At 39.6% G+C, this 24,381-nt stretch overlaps 1 protein-coding gene across 31 annotated transcripts in view; it reads right to left on the bottom strand.

Moving 5' to 3' along the window:
* Nucleotides 1–24,381, bottom strand: part of NEDD4L (NEDD4 like E3 ubiquitin protein ligase) — a 348,035-nt gene that overhangs the window by 147,367 nt on the left and 176,287 nt on the right. For 2 of the 31 annotated variants that reach the window (XR_010602117.1, XM_065598795.1), the window contains exon 1: nt 20,119–21,564. The exons of 20 other annotated variants lie outside the window; for them this stretch is intronic. Coding sequence is in view for 7 of the 11 variants with exons in the window: in XM_065598795.1 (XP_065454867.1) it covers nt 20,119–21,291 (1,173 nt within the window). In the remaining 4 variants the exon portion in view is untranslated. Of the gene's footprint in view, nt 1–20,118; nt 23,908–24,381 lie in introns of those variants that run through there. 9 more of the 31 variants (XR_010602119.1, XM_065598794.1, XM_065598797.1 and 6 more) reach the window with 7 other exon arrangements.

The following is a 24,381-nucleotide window of genomic DNA, read 5'->3' as shown; positions in this document are numbered from 1 at the left end:
ATGGTTACAAAACATTGGCAGAGCTCTAAATTCTGGGCATGTATTATGCAAATATGTATTACAGCTGTTTTTATTTAATATGGTGCAGCAAAAACATGCATGCAAGAGCAAAGGCAAATTATATCATGGAAATATGCTGCTGCTGTCAATGAAATTCTGATTTATAGACCAGTTAAAGAAAGATAGTGCTTTTAATTTCTTAAAATTCTTTCTAAAATAAATTATATACTCAAACACAAATGTCTATTTCTATCACAAGACAAACAATATGTTAAAAATTAAAGATTCATCCATTTACTTCCAATACCAAGACTAGTAACAAACTCATTAGTAACAAACACAGTTAAATAAGAAAGTCATGACTTATCAACTTTCCACAAACGTTGTCCTTTCCATTTTTCCAGTTCTGTAATGTGCCTTCTCCATAATAAAGTGCCCAGCAGTTCCTGTTCAACTTGGATTACACATTATCTAAGCAAGAGTGAACTGAAAAGCAAGCATCTGCTAGATTATAGCTCAAATTCTTGGATGAATTATGCTTCTGTTAGACTTCACTGTTCTTGAGACGTGACCTAGTGTACCATGTAGAGTTCATTAGATTATAGAAATCTATAGCCTCACCCTGGCTTCAAAGATATAGCAGGAAACAGAAACAGAAAATACAATTTAATTCACTGACTCCACCAATCATCTCCAACATTTTTCTCCTCACATAGTTTTTTCCTACTGGAGATTATGAAATATTAAATAATCAGATAAGAATTTAAACAATTTAGTTACATTAATTCTTGCACATGCCAGCAGAATATGGTTTTATATAGAACCTTTCATACTCCTCAGCCTCGTTCAACCCTGTCAACATATTTATAGTGTCGATAAATGGCAAAAAAGTACTTCCAATTTGATATTTATGATGTGACACTGTGCATGTAATTTACAGTCCTGGGTAGCAGTTAAGGGATAATATCTATTATCAGTAAAAGAAAATTTGTTTTTATGTTACAGTAGCACATGGAGTCCCCATAAATGAGAACAGCTCCATTGTGCTAGGTGATGTACACAGTAAGAGACTGTAAACTCTTTAGGGCAGAGACTTCAAGTATGAAGATCAGACTGAATATGTGAATGCAACAACAAATGGGAAGATAGGATGATGTCGTAACAGTAATACAAATATACAGTTTTGCAACCTAGAGGAAACCCCACTTATTATGTTGATGTTTGCAATATAAAAGGAAGGTTGGAAATTCAAGAAATCTCCAGCACTTCTGAAATTATTTGCAGCAACCTTAATAAAATTCTACAAAAAAATTGAGGAGCATAGCAATATCTAATACGGAGCTGTTTCCAATTCCAAATTCACTGAAACTCCAGCATTTCACAAGGCTAACATTTGCTACAGAAAGGAACAGTTTAAAAAACTAAACAAAACAAAAAACTACGCACCAGCTCCATGGAGAATGAAGCTGGCATTGCAAATTGAGGACATTGAATTCCTTTTCCTCCTACTCTTCCCGCATCTGTTTTGGCTGGCGTCTGACACAAGCATTCCGATTGATGTCACCTGGCGAGTCCACCAATGCTACGGCATGCTAGTCAAGACAAAAAACCTACCAGAAAAGAAGGCAGACAGCTCAGCAGCTGGGGAAAAAGGGTTTTAAGCATTGTGGCTGCTTTTCAGCAGCATTGCTTAAACCCTTGCTGATTAATTTGTCTCCCCACTACAATTGCTCTCTTGTTTGATAGATTCCTTTGTTCTGTTTCACACTTCTAGACTGAACGGTGACAGACCAGCACATGACTGGCTGGAGGACAACAGTTGGAATGGTGACTCAAGTGCTGGCCACAATAGATGTGAAAAATACTCTCTAGCACAGCGCTTCTTAAACTTCATTGCACCGCAACCCCCTTCTGACAACAAAAATTACTACACAATCCCAGGGGGGAGACCGAAGCCTGAGCCTTCCTGAGTCCAGCCACCCGGGGGAAAGGGGGGCGGGGGAAGAGCCCAAGGGCTTCAGCCCTAGGTGGGGGCATGTAATCTGAGCTCCCCCCCCCCCCCCGCCCAGGGCTGAAGCCAATCTTTCTGAAAAGTCTGCTCCCTTTTGGATGAAGCTGGCAAAAGAAATCAACTTTTTTTTTTTTAATGTTTGCTGAATGGCCCACGTATAATTTGACAGTGGTAAACAAGTCCTGCAAAGTGCAACACATAGAGCTTGATTTCTCATTAACTTGGGCAGTTACTCCCGCCCAAGATTTTGATTAATTTATTACAGAAGATGACTTGTAGCATACTCTACAGTTACGAAAAACTGCATTGTAGCTGCCTTCCTCCCCATTTTAATACGCTCTTAGCTTTATGAAATATTAACCATTTAGGGTGAAATTTTCCATTTTTTCCTCCCACACTTCTTTAAAAAAATATTTTTTAAACTCATATGTAGAAAACTTGATGTTTTTAACATGACATAGAAACAATTATGGACTAGTGAGATTGCTCAGTTTGAAAAATAGTGAGGTTTTATTAAAAAAGGTATAATAATTTAAAAAAGTGTCTACTGAGTACAGAAAGAAGAAATTTTCTTAAATCTCCTGATGCACAGTTAAGCACAGATGCACTGTACTTGCTTGGGTAGTTAATTAAGTGCACACAGGTGGCTTTCATAGTATTTACTCCATAGTGAATTCCTTAAAAACCCTCCCCCTGCTTCTGTTTGTCTCTTATAGCCCCTTATTTTTTTTGTTAATACTAGTAAATTAAATGACCAAAATTAGCATAATGAAATATGAAGGTTGTCAGCTCAAATACCCACAAGGCAGGTCGTCCCAAGTTAAAGTTGCTCTGGGAGCATCAATATTCTCATATTGCACAGAAGTAGTATTTTTTTTTATTTCTCTCTTCCTCATTAAATATAAAGCTTAATGCCTTACTCTGATAAGTCTTGTCTTCCGTAGAAAATTAGGTTGTGTTAGGACATGACCTTGAGAAGCAGTGTTAACAGGACATTAAACAAGACTAAGCAGCCAGTATAGAAAAAACAAATCTGATTTAATATCATGTCAGCTCAGTGTGATTAAACATATGGTTTCAGTTGGGTTTATCCATGACCAGGTGACAACGGTAGCTACGTATCAGGGGGTAGCCGTGTTAGTCTGTATCTACAAAAACAACAAAGAGTCTGGTGGCACCTTAAAGACTAACAGATTTATTTGGGCATAAGCTTTCGTGAGTAAAAACCTCACTTCTTCGGATGCATAGAGTGAAAGCTACAGATGCAGGCATTATATATATACCTTAAAATTCCCTGCACCCAGGGAAAATCACAATAGTCCTCCCTCTACCCTGAAGATGATGATTAACCCCATTCCTGGCAACCTCTGGATGGGTTCTGGAAACTTATATATATAATGCCTGCATCTGTAGCTTTCACTCTATGCATCCGAAGAAGTGAGGTTTTTACTCACGAAAGCTTATGCCCAAATAAATCTGTTAGTCTTTAAGGTGCCACCAGACTCTTTGTTGTTTTTTAACGGTAGCTACAACAGTCCCAGTCTACAAAGAATGCTAAGTCATATTTAACTTGGTTAGTTAACACCAGACCCATATAATACAAGATGTACAATGTGACAGAGATAATGCTACCAAAGAAACACTTTGGAATGTTCTTACACTTGGTCTTGTAAACTTACCTATCAGCACTGCATTGCCACCCTTTTTTTTTTTTTTTTGGCATTTAATACACACCAAAAAACTATTATATGGGCTGATACTCTGCAACTTCTGATTTCAGGGAATGAATGTTTCTGCCCAAAATAGCCAACTTACTTCAGTACTCAGGTTCAATACCTAGGACTTGACACACACACACAAAGCATATATAAGCCCCAAAATGTAAGTTAGTTATAATATTTTTAAAATATACTTTATATTCCACCCCTAGGTTTCTCCATTTTGATTTGCATTTTATTAATGCTAAACTACTAATGCTGAACGCCCTACACTTACAACAGGCAAAAAGGTGAATAACTAGAAATAATAGGTGCAGGAAATTAAATTATACAGTGGAGATACCGGCAGATAGCAGCAGCCACATATGTTATTTTTAGGAGCCTGATTCACTTTCCAAGATTAATTTTGCAACTTTAACTTAATAATTGACGTTAAAAAGAAACATTTGTCTAAGCTTTGAGCAACTGATGTCACATCACTTCATTGTAGGAATGGGAAAAAGGCTTAAGCTATTTTGACTTACTTTTTTAGTGTTGACCAATGTAGTAGACAAATATTAATATTGATACCTGTAAATGAGGTTTTTGCGGTTCTGGTGCATTGGTCTAAAACTCCTGGGATCTACCTAGCAGTTCCTTACAAAGGTAACTTGGGTGGATGGGTAGAAGCTGTCAAGCAAATTAACTCTTCTGAGTCACTGTACAGCCAATGCCTCCATCTTCTAAAGGCATGTTAGTCTAAGTCGGGGTCGGCAACCTTTCGGAAGTACTGTGCCGAGTCTTCATTTAATCTCTCTCTGATTTAAGGTTTCGCGTGCCAGTAATATATTTTAACGTTTTTAGAAGGTCTCTTTCTATAAGTCTATAATATATAACTAAACTATTGTTGTATGTAAAGTAAATAAAGTTTTTAAAATGTTGAAGAAGCTTCATTTAAAACTAAATTAAAATGCAGAGCCCCCTGGACCGGTGGTCAGGACCCGGGCAGCGTGAGCGCCACTGAAAATCAGCTCACGTGCCACCTTTGGCACACGTGCCATAGGTTGCCTACCCCTGGTCTAAGTAGTGCCAAAGAAGAACATAGAGAAGACCAGACAACGACTTCCATTATTATTTGTATTACCGTAGCACCTAGGAGCCCTAGTAATGGAACCAGACCTCCGTTGTCAGAAACATTTAGAGGCATCCAAGTGTTGAAGCATCCAACTACTAGCCATTCTGCAAAAGCTTGGCCGCTGAATGTTACAGTTAATATGACTAATCATGACTAAATTCCCTTAGAAAAAACACCAGTGTTTTTAAATGGTATTTTCCTAGTGTTGTAGGATACACTTTCCGTACAGTGGCTCATATTAGGAAGTAAATAGGGATCTTTCCTGAAATTTATAATCAACTGATGCAGGAAAGATTTCTGCTCACCTAAGGGGAGTTTCAACACCTTTGTGATATGCTTTATTGTAAAACCATGTGAACCCTAACAAGTCAAAACACACAACAGGGGTTTCTTCAGGTGAAGTCCCAGGAAAGGCTTCAAAATCTCAGCTTGCTTCACCCAATTTCAAGAGGAATCCCAGTTCTCATCTCTGATCCGGTCCTTCCTCCTAGTAATCCTTTCTTTGCAATTCTCACTACCAGAATCAAAACATTCCTCAAGTAATTCCACCTGCCTGCCCCAGCAATGCTACCTTAAAATTCCCTGCACCCAGGGAAAATCACAATAGTCCTCTCTCTACCCTGAAGATGATGATTAACCCCATTCCTGGCAACCTCTGGATGGGTTCTGGAAACTTCTTAATAATTTCTGACCCATTTTAAATTACATATTTAGGAAACGGAAATGGAAAAGATGCATGAAGCAACAACTGGTCTGTTACAGAACCCTGCGGACAGATCTTCAGTTGTCTGGCTTGCAAAATTTCAGAAAGAAAAATCCTGCTGGAATATTTTAAATTAGACACATTATTAAAAATGATGATAATGGAGTCACTTATCTGCATTAGAGGTTAAAACACAAGCTAACAAAAAACGTTTTAGCTGCTAATCAGATTAGAGATTCAGACTATTAATTTCTAAATCGATACAAACTAGGCTAGAAATATCCACGAATCTAACTGACTTCTCACAGTAAGCATTGCAGGGCTAACTTAACTCACTACATTTCATGGGGCAAAACTTATTAGGCACCACAACCATTCCACATATTGATAGGAGTGGGGGGGGGGATAGCTCAGTGGTTTGAGCATTGGCCTGCTAAACCTAGAGTTGTGAGTTTAATCCTTGAGGGGGCCATTTAGGGATCTGGGGCAAAAATCTATCTGGGGATTGGTCCTGCTTTGAGCAGGGGGTTGGACTAGATGGCCTCCTGAGGTCCCTTCCAACCCTGGTATCCTATGTGGACATAAGAGGTAGAAATTTACTATAACTGTTGCTTTACACAGAATACACAGCTCCAAAAAGAAAAAGGTTTTAGATGAAACGTTATATTTCTGAATTAAAGTGTTCCATCTTCATCCATGACAATTCACATACTTGTCTAGTCTCTCATTTGTTTCAATGTACCTAATAACAACGCAACAAGTAACTTAATTCTGAAGAAGTTTACACAGCACTTAATATCATTTATTTAAAAAAGGTCTAATTAAATGGTCAGAGCTTGAAAGCCCTCTGAATCTCAAACGGGATACTAGCTGTCTGCATCAAGAAAGCTGTCAAAGGCTTTTACACTGCCATAAGGCCAGCAGTATATGTAGCCACACTGAAAAACATAAGACATGAAGAAACTATTAAAGCTAATTTGGGCTTGGCAGTTAACACATACCTCACTAATTCACACTAATGACTGGGTTCCCTCATTATGAATTATTGAATTTTGCAAATCAGTATATGAATAAACAGCACAGTATGGCTAATGCGTCACCAAAAGTACTGTGTTCATTTTCCAGCAAGTATAGTTCACTTTTGTTTATAATAGTTCAGTACACTGGCAAGTGTTCTCTGATAGAGTTTCTAAAAATAATGAAGTGTTAGTAATATAGCAACTACTACACTCTACAGTTTTAAACCTTTGCAGAGAGATATGGAAAGAGGACTTTTCATATGTATAAATTAGGAAGTGAGGTTCTAACTCTGCCTTTGAAGAGAAAGGCACCCCAAATTACCTTTAAACTTAGATTAAAAAACACTTTTTCAAAACCTGAAATTAACAAATGTTTTCAGGGTTGTTTTTCTTTAAAATGTACTACAAACAAGTTTCAAACAAGTACTCCCTTGCATGTTTGCAACCTAAAAGCATTACAGCGTTCGGGACCTAGAAGTGAAACAGACAATTGTTATAGTGAACAAAGAAGAAACTGATATAATTAAATTTTCATGGTCCAAGCTGAGAAAAATGCAGAAAGTAAAACAGCAACAACAACAAAAAAAGTGGAAAGTAACAGCTGCAGCTCTAATAATCTAAACATTTCTAATCTAAACAATTTTAATATATTTTTGTTTAAAGTGTAATTTTAACTTCACAGAATCAATTTCAAAAGATATGATTTTGTTATGCGCTATGTTGATATGCACAGCTTTTTTTATGGTTAGGACCTAAAATAAAAGCAGTTTCAAACAATGGACCTATGTAAGAGGTATTAATTTAAAATAAGACATAGCTATAATCAGGAGGGGTGGATATTTTCAAACAAAAATTTAACAGCTTGTGAAAGTTAGGGTTTAAAGTACAGATTAGTATTTTAATGAGGATTAATATGTGCTCCACCCTTCAGCTTCAAAAGATTTTTATGGTTTGATAACTACTGTGGGATTTTCAAGTATTTTGCTTTTTTAATAAAACAGTCATATCATCACTTTCCAGGGCTACATGCTTCTGTGTGCCCAATAACACTCGCAAGCCAACAGTACTGCAGAGTACGTTGTGGCCTGTTGTGTGTTGTTGTATGGTAATAAATTTTGACTGTATATTACTGATCTACTCTTACCATTACCCACATGCTTTATATTGCAGCATTTTACACTGTGCCCAGAAATAGGGTGTCACAGTTACTAGACATGCTCAGTAACTGTTTCTGAAGCAGTATAGGAAGTTTTAATAGTAGGCAATCCAACTGGCAGGTCACACCCTGTCACACTCCAAGAGATGAGCCAATTAGAGCACAGGAGAGTGGAGGGGGAGTTATAAATAATGGAGTTAAGACAGTCCTGTGGACTCAGTGGCTGATATAGACAGGACCCCTACCAAGCCCGGCCCCCCAACTTCCCCGGCCCCAACTCTGCTGTAGAACGGCCCAGACCAACCCCAAGCACAGCTGGGGCACCTGGACCTGCTGGGGCGGCATGGCCAGGGTGGCGTGGCCCGGACCCAGGCATGGCCGGGGCGCCGCTGGAGCACACCAGACCCAGATTGGACCTGCTAGGGCTGGAGGAGGGGCACCTATCATGCAGCCGCAGCCCAAGAGCTGCCACAGTGGGGAGAAGCGCCTCTCCCCACCCAGTGCAGGTGCTGCTGCATGGAGAGAGAGATGGGGAGGGAGCCCGAGCACCCTCCTGCACCCAAACCCCTCATGCCCTGCCCCACTCCAGAGCCCGCACCCCTAGCCAGAGCCCTCACCCCCTGCACCCAGCCCTCTGCCCCAGCCCTGAGCATCTCATCCCCTGCCTCACTCCAGAGCCCACACCGTCAGACGGAGCCCTCACACCCCTGCACCCCAACCCTCTGCCCCAGCCCTGAGCCCCCTCCCACACTCCAAACCCCTCGGCCCCACCCCCACCCCATAAATTTTGTTATGTCCACCAATATGAAGGTGAGGTGTCACACATCACCTCCATATTGGTGGACATAACAAAATTCATTCTGCTCATGGGTGGGAAAAATTAGAGGGAACACTGCTCTCCACATTGAGAGAGGGGCGGATTGGGTAATAAACTTACACTGGCCAGGCTTCTGACCAGGGCAAGATGGTACAGTTTTGGGGTCAAGGCTAGGGGCTTGGTAGATTTGCTAGTGCCTTTCTCTGTGGGATTTATGAGTGGCTCAGGGAGCATTCATGCAATTTAGCTGGGTGAGGGGCTCCATATGCGGTTGTGCTGAATGATGATAAAGCCTGGAGGGGTTTGCTGCTTGTCACTAGCAAAGCATTGTGAGAGATAGCCCAGGCTGGAGAGTTAAGCAGCACAGCGGTACGCCATTCCAGGTTGTACCCCAAGGATCTTGTCACAGTTGCCCAGCCTATCTGTTCACTCAGGATTTTGCCAAAAGGTGGAGATGACACACATAGGGTTGAGTTTTAGCAGTTTGCAGAGCGTGGATTGACATACTGCCAATGTCACTAACATACACTTTTTTCATTACTTATGTGTAGGCATCTAGAGGCTACAATAAGCATCTTAACTGAAGAAAAAAAAAAGTCAGCATATTTCAAGTGAACTTATTTAACACCGCACTTCATAGAGAGATAATCAGGAAAGAATTAAAACAAAACAGGAGATAAACTGCTGGCTTTAGAGCAGTCTTTGTGAAATAAATAGCCCCCCCAAAATGACCATTTCTTAAATTTCATATTACTTGGTGCCTTTCATCAAGTGGGTACCCTAGTTTGATATCACAAACTAAGTAACACTGTATAGGTGTACGGATGTCTAGAATGTTCTGTCGATGTATCTATGCTGAAGTCACTCTGACTGGCACCTTCACTGTTAAAATTCTGTGTCATTATTTCCGTTATAAACAAAGTACCTTATAAACTCTGTTTTGTTTTTTTACAAAAAGATCACTCTGGGCTGAAACTCAACATACGAATTTTCCAGGCAGAGCAAATGTTTTATTATTGTTATAAAAAGTGATATTATTTCCAGCACTCCTAGTCAAGCTTTTATTCTAGTTTCTTTACAGATTAAATGAGGAAAAAGTCTGGGCTTTCAGGAAAAACAACTTCCAAAAGGGACATCTATCAGAGTGTGGAACAGACTCCAGGAAACTTTGTGGAGGGCTGTGGATAAAGAGCAGACATAGCATTTTCAGTGCTTGAGTCTTTAAATAAATGTATTATAGGAATGATGCTGCCTGATTCTGCAAGACAGAAACCACCTGCAAGGTACTATATGCCCTCAACTCTCATTGAAATCAGTGAAGTTGCCTTCCTCATGCTCCTTCCCTGGAAAGAGGCATATAACCCAATTTGGGCCCCCTCCCCATGTTCATATACAAGACAGCCCTCTGCACCCAGAGGGGTTTGTTGGAGGTCAGGTTTGGCTTTAAAGTGACTTACTCCAGTGTAGCCTCACAAATAAGCTGCTGGAAGGAAGGAAAGAAAGCAGGATACATTCTATAGATATTTTGACAATTCACTGCTTTGTGCTATTTAAGGCCTTAGACTGTTTTACAAAGACTGGAAAATTTAATACAAGTTTTTAAAAGGAAGCAGCAAAAAACATTCAGCTCTGCTCATCCATAATCACTTTCATCTGCCGTTTCAGGGACATCAGGCATGTGATTGCATCTGGATTTGGATTTTTGCAATGAAAACTCTCTCTATATCCTTGTACAATAGGTCAGAGCAATAAACATACATACATACATACAAAAAGAAAACTATCATCTCTGCCTTCTGTGCAATTTGAATGGCGTGAGGGTTGGTCCTAACCTATTTCATCTTCCACTCAAGAACAAGTTGGATGAATAAATAATTAAAATTCTCTGAAGTACACCAGAAGCACCATTTGTCTTTAAATCATTTTGTCTATTTGTTCTTCAAATTCCTTCATAGTTTGTATAGACTCTTTCCAGAAGTTGAAAGGGAAACAGTTAATCCTCTCCCCAGACCAGAAAGACCACTGCTCCCTATACTCAGACACCTGAAAAATAGGAGAGCTGGGCCAGCTGTATACAATGAAGCGTTCTAGGAAAAGGAAGTGCCATGGGGTGCCTGGGGCAGGCTGGTGACTGACTATAGGATTCAACAAGAAGAGTGAAGTTAAGGGAAAAGTTGGGTTTCCCATCTCAGTGAGTAAACTGGTAAGGCGAGCTTGCCTGAAACAGGTCACCTCTTTACAATGTTAACTGGCTTTCCTCAGCCCAATTTTTCATTTATATTTGGCCTTTAAAGATGCAGTAAACTTACCTTGCAATGCTCTGCAATAAATCACACCAGGTTAGTATCTAAACCCTATCTCAGCATATAGACTCTTTTGGACTTGCCATGGCCTAGAAAGAGTCTCATTTAAATGCAAAGTTTATGTTGTGTCTCATTAGTCTCAGCAGGGCTTCATTTATTTGAAAGAGAAAAACCAAAAGAGCGACTCAATAAAATCTTTGCCTGTTAATACTTCCTGCAGCTTTGATCCACCAGAGTACATAGATTAGTCCCACCTTCAAATCAGACAGATGACTATCAATAGCATTTTCCTTCCTTCCTCCCCTTTCCTCTCAACAATTAACATGAATAACACAAGCCATAACACAAATATGCGCAGACATTGGTTGCCTACATACTGACGGTTGGATGTCAGCACTGGTGGGTCTGGGCTACAGGAAGGAATTACCAGGTAAAGAATCCTCTTTTCTGCAGTCTAATGGGATCTAACTTGCATCCCCAGCAATTTTTAGTAGAAGGTTTGGGAAGAAAATGGCTGTTACATTAACAGGACATGCGGGACAGAGATTCAGAAATCCCAAGGCCATTGTGATCATCTAGTCTGACTCCTGTAGAACACGGGTCACAGAGATTCATCAAAGTAATTCCTGGAGCATACTTTTTAGGGGGAAAAAGATCCAATCATCATTTAAAAATGGCCAGGAATGGAGAATCTACCACGACCTTGGTAAATTGTTCCAAAGGTGAAGTACCCTCACTGGTAAAAATGTGTGCCTTATTTCCAGTCTGAATTTGTCTAGTTTCAACTTCCAGCCAATGAATCATGTTATACTTTTCTCTGCTAGACATTATTAAATATTTGTACTTATAAAACTGTGATCATGTCACCCCATAACCCTCCCCCTTTGTTAAGCTAAATAGATCAAGCTCCTTGAGTCTATCACTATATGACATATTTTCTAATACTTTAATCATGCTTGTGGCTATTCCCTGAACCCTCTCCAAATTTATCAAAATCCTCCTTGAACTATGGACACCAAAACTGGACACAGTATTCCAGCGGCGGTCACACAACTGCCAAATACAGAGATAAAATACCCTCTACTCCTACTCAAGATTCCCCTGTTTATGCATCCCAGGATAGCATTAGCCCTTTTGGCCCTAACATCACACTGGGAGCTCATATTCAGCTGATTATCCTCCACAACCTCTGAGTCTTTTTCAGAGTCACTTCTTCCCAGGATGGAGTCCCCCATCCTGTAAGTGGGACCTACTTTCTTAGTTCCTAGACGAATACATTTAGCTGTCTTAAAACAAATTGTTTGTATGTGCCTAGCTTACCAAGTGATCCGGTTTGCCCAGCATCAGTGATCAGTTATCTTCGTTATTCAACACTCCCCCAATGTTTGTGTCATTGGGGAACTTTATCATTGATGATTTTATGTTTTCTACCAGGTCATCGATCAAGATGTTAAACAGCCCAAAGGCAAGAACCAATCCCTGCAGAACTCCACTGGAAACACAAGCACTCGATGATGATTCCCCATTTACAATGGCATTCAGACCTATCAGTTAGCCAGCTTTTAAATCTATTTAAGGTGTGCCATGTTAATGTTATATCATTATAATTTAATCAAAATGTTGTGCAGTACCAAGTCAAATGCCTTACAGAAGTCTAAGTATATTACATGACAGGAGACATAAGCTTGAAAGATATAAGCATTTTGCCATCAGACACTCCTGAGCCTTTTCACCCTAGGCTGAAACAACTACAGAATTTGCCTCATTTCCTGTTATTGCCTGCACAGAAGGCCTGAGATACTATTTCTTGGAATGCTGCCTCCTTCACGAGCACTCGGTGAATCGGTTTCCAGCTAAGCCAGTGAGGTTGTACTTTGGGGGGGAGGGGGCATAAAAAGAGCTCAAGTACACAGATGTCACTACCCATTTCAAAATGATCAGCTATTAGTTGCTAACTATCTGATTTCCACAGAGAGGAGGGACCAATCCACCTGTCTACACAGGTGACATCAAAGGCACAGAAGTACAATAATACATCATCTTTTCTATCTAACTACGCTGCATTCTTTTAGTCCTCGGCTGTGCCTTTTTTGAAATGTTAATCGTTGGGAGGTTAGAGCATTTCAGCCCTCCATATCATAGACATTCTGCTCTACAGTAACACTGATCAGGTGAAAACACTCTGGCTCTCCACAGATCATGTGCGGAGTTAGCACAGTGGAGGAGCCTTGAAGCATGGTGCTCCAAGAACACACGACCAAACAGGTAATGAAACAAGCCCACCTTTGCAGTGAGTGAAATTGCTTATTTCCCTTTACAATTAAGACTACATATCAATTAGCACACAGTACATCCCCAGTCACAACACACTTTTGACAAATGAGAGTGAGGTAATGCCATTTTCTTGGCGGCTTGGTTATAGAAATGGAGGGGTATTCTGTGCAAGAGATCTGCAGTTTATTCCTGGATATAAGCGCTCAGATCTCATTCCCACAACCACTGCAGGGCTGGCATGTGGCTAAAAGGCCTTTACTTTGTTGAATACTGTGTGCAAATACATATTTGCAATCATATATACAGCATACAGTGATATTGTCTTTACATGAACAATTAGCAGCAGTTAGACGCTACTACGCTTGAATAATCTATGTTAGTAAAACACTCAGCCACCAGTATAATCAAGTTTCACTGTCACCAGTGGCTCCCACCACACTGATTAGTAGTGGAATTGACAGCGTGTCCCTGAGGTGGTAGCCAGGATAATAGAAAATACAAATAAATGACTTCCAGTGTGATCAGGGGAGCAATAAAAACTTCTGGTTCTCCAAGTGGCTTAAAGAAACGCCAGTTTAACTGTCCATCAGTAGTGGCTTTCCATGGGGATTACGGTAACTTGCAGGCAACTCTTATTTAGAAAGCTCAAAAGCTTCAGAAATCCACCAAATGAGCTTCTACACATAAAACCTAAGGCAGCTAATGCTGTAAGAACAAGTAGTAGCAAGTTTGTCTCCAAGAGGTGCAAAAAGCAAAAAAGTTGGGACTATGGAAAGAGATAGTGAGTCAAAGAATATTAAGAAAACATTTAGAATGTAATACTTCCGTTTTACAAACACACACGCACAAGACAACTTTCAAATGCCATTCTATAAAGCCTGGGGATTCTGGTAACAAGACAACAAACATAAGAAATCCTCACTGACATTGTAGCCATACAATTTTCAGTTGTCAATGACTCATTTTATGTAAGTCTGAAGAGCACAAATCTCTACCCTCTCTATACATCCTGATTTCGTAGAATCACAGAAGTGCAGGGCTTGAAGGGACCTCAAGAGGTCATATTGTCCATTCTCCCTCTCTGCGGCGGGGTTAAATAAAACTAGGCCATACCTGATAGGTATTTGTCCAACCTGTTCTTGAAAACCTCCAATGATAACGATTCCACAACCTGCCTAGGTAACCTGTTCTAGTGTTTAACTGTCCACACAGTTAGAAAGCTTTTCCTAATATATATCCTGAATTTCCCATCCTGGAAACTAAGATTACTTCTTGTGCTACCCTTAGTGGACAAGAGGAACAATTGATGACGATCCTGTTTATAACAACCTTTTATATATTTGAAGACTTACATCCCCCCTTCAGTCTTCTCTTCCCTAGACTAAACATACCCAGTTCTTTTAAGCTTTCCTCATAGGTTATTTTTCCCAAACCTCTTATTTTTGTTGCTCTCCTCTGAATTCTCTTCAATTTATTCAAGTCTTTCTTGAGCTGTGAGGGCCAAAACTGGAGGCACTGCTGCAGCTGAGGCTTATACAGGACACTCCTGTTAATATACCTCAGAATGACATTTGCTTTTTCAGCAACTGCATTGCATTATTGACTCATTCAATTTGTGATCCACTCTAACCCTCAGATCCTTTTCAGCAGCACTACCACCTAGCCAGTTATTCCACATTTTGTTGTTGTGCATTTGATTTTTCCTTCCTAAGTGAGGTACTTCGCGTTTGTCTTCAGACCAATTCTCCAATTTTTCAAGGTCATTTTGAATTTGAATCCTGTCCTCCAAAATGCTTGAGATCCCTTCCCAGCTTGGTGCCATCCACAAATGTTATAAGTTCGCTCTCCGCTTCATTATCCAGGGTGTTAATTAAAATATTGAATAGTCCCAGACCGGTGAGTGACCTCATTAGTTATGTCCTCCCAGTTTGAGAACAAACCACTGACATATGGTCTTTCAACCAGTTGTCCACACACCTTATAGTAGTTTTATTTAGACCACATTTCCCTAATTTGCTTATGAGTATGCCATGTGGGACTGTACCAAACACCTTACTAAAGTCCAGACATAACATGTCTACTTCTCCCCTATGCCCACCCCAACCCCACTAATCTGGTTATTCTGTCAAAGGAGGATTGTTTTGGCACAATTTGTTCTCCACAAATCCATGTTGGCTATTACTTGTCATCTTATTATGCTCCAGGTTTGAACGGGGTGGATAGCTCAGTGGTTTGAGCATTGGCCTGCTAAACCCAGGGTTGTGAGTTCAGCCCTTGAGGGGGCCACATAGGGATCTTGGTCCTGCTAGTGAAGGCAAGGGGCTGGACTCAATGACCTTTCAAGGTCCCTTCCAGTTCTAGGAGATAGGATATCTCCATTCAAAAAACAAAAAAAACCATCCTGATTCATAATTTGTTCCACTATCTTTCTGGGTATTTACAGTTACTTGGCTCCAATGAAGAACATTTAAAATGCTTATGTTTGAATATTTTAAGTGGGTAGGAGGCCTTGGAGAGTGCAGCTCAATATACTCCAAGTATAAAACAGATACAAATAAACTAAATAGGAGCAAGAATCTGTTACAAGAGGGAGTTTGCAGATTGAGCATTAGTTGTCTATGTTCCCATCTTCTGAAAACAAACAACAGAGACGGGCAGAGGCATTAGGGTAGGGACACTGCACAGTTAGCGCAGGTAATTGGCAACCAGGTCTGAGCACTCAGGTTAGCCTAGCCCAAGTGTGAGCATTGACACAGCAAAGCCCTACCCGTGCTACTGTGTCCTCACTTTTCTGCATTTGTCTGTGTGTGTCTGGGGGAATATCCTGTGATTGTGTGTGCTGAGATGCTCTAGCATTCTTTCCCAGTCATTTCTATCAATTGTGGGAGAATCTGAATAGCAGGAAGGAAATGGAAGACTATTAGTATTTGAATGATTTAGTATTTGTCTGCACACTCACAGCAAAGGGGTTCCAGCCAGGTATAAAGCACAGCTCAGGCTTTAATTCTGTGCAAGCAAGCACAGGTTCGAAGTGCAAATAAACCCTTGTTTGAGGGTTGTGCATGTGGATGGTAGTGGGGTTTGGGCAAAAACACATGTGGAGGCACAGGCTAAGACTACAGTGTAGACATACCATAAGAGAATATTCTGATGCAGTTATCTGAAAAGAGCAGATATTTTTACAATGAACTAGATAATGTGATCAATTCATTTCTAGTATTTCTTGTGTTTCCATTAATGGCTAATTAGTATATTGGAAATAGGTATTCTTTTAAAAATATAATTTTTAAAAATAGTAATTAGGAAATCCTATATACAGAAATTACAGTCAAGTGTCAACCACATATAGTAGAAGTATAGTCCAGCTCTCTCTTAAAATATCTATTTACAATGTTTTATTTTTTCATATATACCACCAAGAAAGCCATCAAGGAGGAAGAGAGATTGTATATTTGCACATATTTTCAGCTCAATCCTGTTGTCTCTGAAGTTAATGTGGTTTTTGCCACTGATTTCAATGGGAACAGGATAGCTCCAGGTAAGTATGTGGCAACATACCTTTGCTTGTATAGTACAGATATAGGTGTATAAACACAACCAGAATCTTTATCTGCTTATATCAGAATCTTGTAGAAATTTAGATTTTTAAAAGCAGGTAGGCCCAAATAAATCCATTAAAAAAAGCCACCTAAAGAGTAGTTCCAAGCTCATAATTTTCCTACAGCAAAATTTAGACAATTTTCAGTGGGACTTAGTGATTACTGTAATAGTTGGATCTGGTTAGATAGATATTCCTGAGGAAAGAAGAAAAAGAATGAAAGTTCAGTTCTAACAACTGCAGGACTGCATTCCAAAACTCTGGAGGTGTTAGGTCTTCCTTCTCAGTAATTATAATACAATCCTGCAATAATTTATTTGTCAAGATAAAAACAAAAATGCAAAGTAACAATAACAAATGCCCACTGGAATACTCAGATATTCTCCAACACCAGCTACCCCTCATATGGGATTTTTTATGTTCAGTTATCACAGTATTTCTAGCATACATACACAAAAACCCAATAATATAAACACGATCAATAGACAGAATAACTATTGTTTTTAATATGCAGACATACACAGCATGAAAACTTTCACACTGCATATAAAATATCAGAATAACTCAAAGAATCTACCGAGATTTCCAATAAATTTTTTCAAGTTGGTCATATGTTCTTATTTTACCTAATATTTCATGATAACTCAACGAAATATATCCTGCCTGCCCAAAAACACTTCTGATTAAAACAGAAGATATTTGAAAGATCATAAACACTTAGTAGCAGTAGGACTGCAGACGCCCGCATGAATGTTTTCACTCAAGATAAATAAGGCTATAGCAGCTGCTGTCTACAGTCCAGGGCCCATGCCCTATATCAATCAAATACACACAAACTAGCTTAACTGGAAGAGTCTAGAAATTATTTTACCCTAAGAGCTTTAACTGGAAAAACTTTTCTCCCCAGTTTAATGAAACAATCATTTCTGCACACAATTTATCATCATCATGGGACCATCAAAACAAACTTGTAAGGAATGAATTAAAAATGACACCCCACTGAAAAACATTGTGTGTGTAGACTAAATAAAGAAAATCTTTCATCCTTAAGTTGTTTTCATTGTCCAGCTTTCCTCCACTTAGTAAATGTGCCTAGTAAGCTGCCTCCACCCAGAACATTTCTGGGCTCACTAGAAATAATGTGAAGAAAGTAGAATATATCTTTAAAAAAGTCTTAATTAAAGAAACCTATTTGCAGTAAAGATTTTAAACCCTGTTTAGATTGAGTGCCTCTGCAACTGCCAAGGTACACAACTCACTGAGTAACTTTATGTGGGGCTAAAACGGATTGCCAAGGGTTCACTCAGTAGCAAGCAGCACAACTGGTTTAGAAAATCTATAAATTTATACCCCAAAACATAAATTTACTGTTTAATGGAGGCCAAGTTCAGGAGAGATATCAGGGATTCTTTTCTCCAGTTAAACAGAGATGGGCACTGTTGCAGGGACAATGAACTGGGGGATGAACAACCTTTTGGGAAATTACACAAATCTGATTGTGTCCAAATCTTCTTCCACTGTCTGATTTATGGAAACATTTATATAATATTTACAGTGCTGGAAATGAACCAGGGATAATGAGTGGAAAAGGGCAGTTTAGACATAGGACTTGGGTGATGTGGAGTAATGGTTTAAGATGAAGAGCTGTGTGCAATCCACTGGATGTTGGGTGAGGGTGTCTAAAGAATATCAACTGTACTTGTAGAAGAGAAGAGACAGGCCTGGAGTAAAACTTCACAGTGGCTCTTTTTCTCCCAAAATCCAGGATTCAGACATCCTCAAGCAGGATCCAGCATTTCTGCCACCCCAAGCAAAAAAAAAAAAAAAAAAAGCCGTGATCGGCGGCGGCAGTTCGGCAGCAGGTCCTTCGCTCCTAGAGGGAGTGAGGGACCTGCCGCCCCCGAATTGCCGCAGGTGCCGCCCCTCTCCCTTGGCCATCCCAAGCACCTGCTTGTTAAGCTGGTGCCTGGAGCCGGCCCTGTCCTCAAGTCTTCAGGAAAATCTGTGTCCAGATAAGAAGTTTACACTTCAAGGCCTAACTCTAATGTAAACAAGATAAAAACTTCTCAAAAAAAGATATTTTAAATGAAAGAACAAATCTTTTAACATATTGTTGAGTGTGATAGTGAAATCCAAACAAAAGAACTGGAGGTGTTTTCAGCAGGAATACTCTGAATGTAAAATATTCAGAGGCTGACAGCAAACACATTTAGCAATTTATACATAAAGGGTGTGATATGGTATATAGCAGAAGAGAAGAATTTTCCCCACAGAGGCTGTGAGGGCTAGTTATTCATGTCCATGTGTTTAAAAACGTATACTGACGTGCTAAAAAGAAAGTTATCTTGGAATAACTTTCACAGTTAGTTTTTGCTATAAAAGCTGCAGAGTCATCATATGGTCTTACTGTATTTAGCAGCTGTCTTTCTATACTACATTTCACTGAAAGAGACCACGAGAGAATGAGAACACACACAAGCAATAAAGACCAAAAGCTGATCTTGTGAGTCTGTTTTCACAGCTGGAGATAGGGTACTTACTATTCTATATACAGCATCATTGAGCTTAGAAACTCAAGTGGGCAGTGTTAAATTGCACGGCAAAGCAATTCAAGCAAATGACAATCCATGCCCCCGTAAGTTTTACCCACGCATGGGCCTATAAAGTATGTTTCAAAAAATATTATAGAACTTCATCTCTCTCTCTCATATTACGTGAGAAGTAGGCAGTATAAGAAGATTTTATATCATCTTTCATACCAAAGCTATATTATAAGATATTGCAAATTATGCCTAAATTGCATTTACAGTAGTTTGATCACATTTCATATGAGACTGAAACGACAACGTGAAAAGTTTTTATTTTAAAGAAGGTCAAGAGCAAAAGTATTCTTTGAAATAAAACAATTCTCATCGCTTGGTACTGAGAAAACAAAATTGGTTTCTTTACCGATTTCTGTCCCCCACAATGTCCTGAACTGCTAGTATATTTACATTTCATTTATACATATATTTTAAAATAATATGGAAAGCATTAAAGCATTTGTTTCAAAAATGTAATTCTTTGTACAGCAAGGACTTAGCAAACTCATGAAGAAATAAGAGCAAATAGTAACACTTGGGCTTTCCAATTTGTTAAAACTCTTCAGCTGACGTAACACTGTGTTAAGCAACATGTGAGACATTAGGACTCCAACAAAACATTGCACTGGATGTAATCATCACTGGAAGCAAAACTATTTTAGGTTCGAGTTAGGGATGCTTTACAGATTGTTCCAGAGAAATGTAGATCTTACCAGTATTAATGAGTGAAATTCTTTAGTTACCTAGAATTCAGAAGCTTTTCTATGTTACCATTTACATTTTGCTGGAACACAAGGGGAAGCATTTTCAGCATGTTACTTACTGTGGCACTGGTCACTGTAGGCCCAGAGGCATCAGGGATGTCTTCATCAGGAACTTGATTTTGTTCTTCAGTACCACGGGTTACAAGAATTCTGAAGTGTTGCTGCCTTGTGTTTTGATCTGGTCTGATTTTAAACAAGCATCCCTGCCCTTGAGGAATCCTCTCTACCGAATTGCTTCTAGATATTTCTGACCCATTTCTGCTATTTCCATGCAGTTCTGAATTCCCTCCGCCTTCTACAAGGCTAATTCGTTCTGGTCGCGGCTGGACCGGGTAGGAAGTACTCCTCTCCAGCCGTATGCGAGGATACCTGACCAATCTATTCCCTTTTGTGCCAGTAAAACCAAAATTATAGTCGCTTCCTGTACCTGGACCACTTGCCTGTGATTGCTGCAACTGGAAAACAAACAACTTTTTCCCTGAATTTGCTGACGTGTCTGGCAGATGCTGCAAAGACCAGCGTCTGGGTTCAGAGGCAGGGGCATTATCCTGAACCTCGGAACCAAAGGGCGATAGCATAACCTGATGCATATCTGCGCTTGAAGCGCGATGCTGAATTCTTACACCACTTATGTTTAACCCTGAAGCCGCTTCACTTGCTTCATCTTCTTCGGCAGTCGTTGCAACATCATCATTCTGGTTATTGGAAGGAATTGTACAAAATATTCTGTGATTACAAGAAACAGCTCCATTAAGCCGTTGCCCAGTCTCTTCAGGCATCCTCGGTGGAGAATTCTCTGGGGTTACTTGTGGACTGCTTGGAGAAAAAGAATGACTGTCAACTGGGCACGTGTAATGCTCCCTGAAGTCTGAGAATTTACATGGAAGAGTCTCCTCAGGAGACTCTGGGGCTCCACACTCATCAGCACAGCCGTTCACAGCTTTGCGCTGAAGAGAAATCTGCATAGATGAGCTCCTTGTTGGACGCACCTCAATATTGTTCAGCAGCTGAGGAATAAACATCGATGTGCTTCTTTTTAAGGAGCCCACTTCTTGCAAATCACCGCCACCATAATCCGCTCCATGTCGGGAGAAAGGATGAGGACTGTTTCTTCTTGGCAAAGTGTGGAATGCCATGAAAAAGTCATCTTCTCTCTCTCGGTCTAGGATCTCAGATTCAGGGGCCGTGTTGCTTCGTCCAGAGCCAAAATGAAACCGCAGCCGATGGGCCATGGTTTAACAAAGAGAAGAAAGGGAGAGAGGGAGAACAGCAACAGTTCAGGCACTGCCAGAAGTTAAAAAACAAAGACAAACTCCAAGAAAAAGTGTCCCATCTGCCAAACTGTTAGCACTGCAGCACTGATAGCGACAGATAGCAGAAATAGCCCAAGTGGCAAGCAGCATTCCAGGCATGATTGGATAAGAGCAATCAGCGCTCCTACACACTGTGACATAGGGTAGGATGGTTGGAGTCACATGATCTGGTTCCCCCTCTCCACTGCAAGTTAGTTGTGAGTGGTTTTTTTTTTTTTTTTTTTAATACCAGCAAGAGCCTGAAACAGCACCTTCACAGCTGCTCCTTTTCCATCAGAAAAGAGCTGCCCCCGCGGGAGAGGTCTCACAGCTGACTAAGGCAGCAAGCACACTCGGCACTGCTATAAATCTAAGCCACATCACATTCACAGAGCACTTTTGTACAAAAATGTTAACTGCCACAAAAGCACTTTAAGTGTTAAAAGTTCAAGTGGACTTCACAATGCAGATTGAGAAGAACAAAACTGGTTCAAGTAGACAAATTCAGGCTTCATCTGTCAACCCCCTAATGCTACAGCATTAGACTACCATGGTAGAACATAAATAAATATTAGTCCATGGTTATACTCTAGAATTTTTTCACTGGTTCTTTAAAAGATTAAGTAACCAACTATTCACTCTGGAAAAAACCCACAAGTTTCACATTACCACGGTAAACACAGCATAACCTACTCATCCTACATACAGATCCTTTTCTTCCCTTAGAAATTGCAACAAAGAAACCTTACATATGACAAAGACTTCTCAGACAAGGATAGCAGCAGAAATGAACAAGATGGCAGGAGACAGTCTCTTTTTCAGTTTTACCAGGCAGCAAAGACGAGCGAAAACTGAAGAAGGGTATGCATGTAGTTTTGTAATGATTTGACTTAAGCGCCGTACAGAAACGCTGCCCAACGCTGGCAGCCTTCCAATGAGAAAGTTAGCAATATTCCCGTCCGATTGCCAGCATGGAGTATAGCTATGCTTGCTGAAAGCCAAAAGATTTCAAAAGAAGAACATATGGGATACAACCAAAAATTAAAGTAAACATCCCAATTCAGCCCTGCCACATTGCAGAATCTCAGTGTTTAAAAAGGGTCTGTCACAGCTGAGGTGCACTGAAGTTTTAGAACATTTTTGCACGAATCAGAAACAACATCCGTTTAAACAAAAAGTTTCTCTACAAAAGAGAGACAAACTAATTCAATTCAACGAGTGGCAACTTGGGTCCTATGAAAGCTCCAAAGAATTAGTTTTTTCAACAGCTCTACACTGACTTGTAGGTGTAGGGTCAATACTACATCTAGACATTTAAACCACTGTTTTACAACAGCTTGTTTTCAAATGCAGAAAACAACCGAGTATAAGAGAAATTGAAGCTGGTTTAAACGATAAAACTGCCAAGGGCCAGTACAATCCTCTATTGTTTTAACCGGACTATGAGCCAACAATGAGAAAAACATGGGTATTTGCTACACAGTAACAGCACTGTAGATTGCCTTGTGCAAGCACAGGTGTTAGAATTATTTTAATTCACTTTTCAGACAACAGCATGTTTCTGTGCTATTTAAGTAAGTAAGTCTCTCTTTTCTTCTAAGACTAAATTTGCATCCACGGTCTCTGTTGTGGCAAGGATTGGGGGGAACCTACTGCAATCTCGAACAACTGGTTTAGGAACGAGATGAACAAGCAAGAAAATTATTTTTGGGGCAAATCTTACAAATGTAAGCTTTACAAGTAGGTATTTATTCCCAGCATAAATTGTAACAGAAAACAGACAAACATAGTAAACTGTTTTAGATCCTAAAAATATGCTCAAGCTACAGAAATTAATCTTAGAGTAATCAATTCAATACTCCCTCAATCTAGGCACATAACCTGGAATCCTAATATATATTTAACCATAAGTGCTCTTTTTTAATACAAATATTGGCTCAAAATAAAAGGGTGCAAAGTTACCACACACTAGTATGAGAGAAGGGAAATTGCCACCTCTCAGATGTCCCTGTGTGGTGGTAATGGTTAAAAAATGTCTTTTTAACGACCACCACTATACTGTCACATATTGGTTTGACTGTGCACATCACTACCCTCTGCTGGTTCACATAAAACTCGTTCAAGTTTTCTGATATTATTCCACTCTGCCGGCTGGCCGGCAAAGAGGATAATAAGCTAAAACTAGCAAAAGTTAATCAAGATTCTCCGCTAGTTCAAATGGTAGAGGCCTGGGTTTGTGAAACAGATTAAATGTCTCTCAGTACACTGATCACCACAGAGAGTCTCCATATATGTTGCCACCCTGCCACGAATTTGTTACTGTACTTCCTCACAACATTAAATGAGTGGCCCTCTAGATTTTTTCCCCCTGAAAAAGGTTACCTACACAGAGTTTATATCTTTTTCCTTCCATTATGTTAACATTTGCTTTGATAGAGCTGAAAGAAAAAAAAAAACCTCTCTCTTAATGAGAGTTTTTTTTTTAATTAACAAAAGGATATTCAAACTACCCAAAATATATCTGGCAAATTTACCCCCAATATATAGTAAGCAAATTTGGTAGAGACGTACTGTACTTAACTAATCTGAAGGAACCGAATATTTTGTGCTATAGCGCCACATCCTCTATTATAAAAGTGTTCATAAATATACTGTTAGTGGGTCAGACCGTATGCTATTCCAATAATACTGCTTTTTAAAATTTCCTCAAAGTACATTTATAAATTGTGATTATATTGATGTCTTACATCAACTATATCCAAAATCAGACCTTAGAGATTTTTGCTTAGACACCTATTTAATCTTATCAAAAATGGCAAAGAAGATTTATAAAAGTAAGTAATTGCATTATGCCTTCCCTAAATGTCTCCACTGCATAAGATAACTTTGGCTCAAGATGAGTGTTATGAATGTTCAGCCAATAAAATAGCCAAATTTCCTGCTTTATATACCTCACTTGACTTTCCTTAGTGTACATATTTACACCACTGAAACAAAATAAACTTTAATTTCAGGTATGCCAAATTTCCA

Source organism: Chrysemys picta, chromosome 6, assembly GCF_011386835.1.
Source record: "Chrysemys picta bellii isolate R12L10 chromosome 6, ASM1138683v2, whole genome shotgun sequence".
In the NCBI taxonomy this organism is placed as follows: domain Eukaryota; kingdom Metazoa; phylum Chordata; order Testudines; family Emydidae; genus Chrysemys; species Chrysemys picta.
Note: the sequence above shows the minus strand (reverse complement) of the source record. Positions and strands in the feature narration are given on the sequence as shown.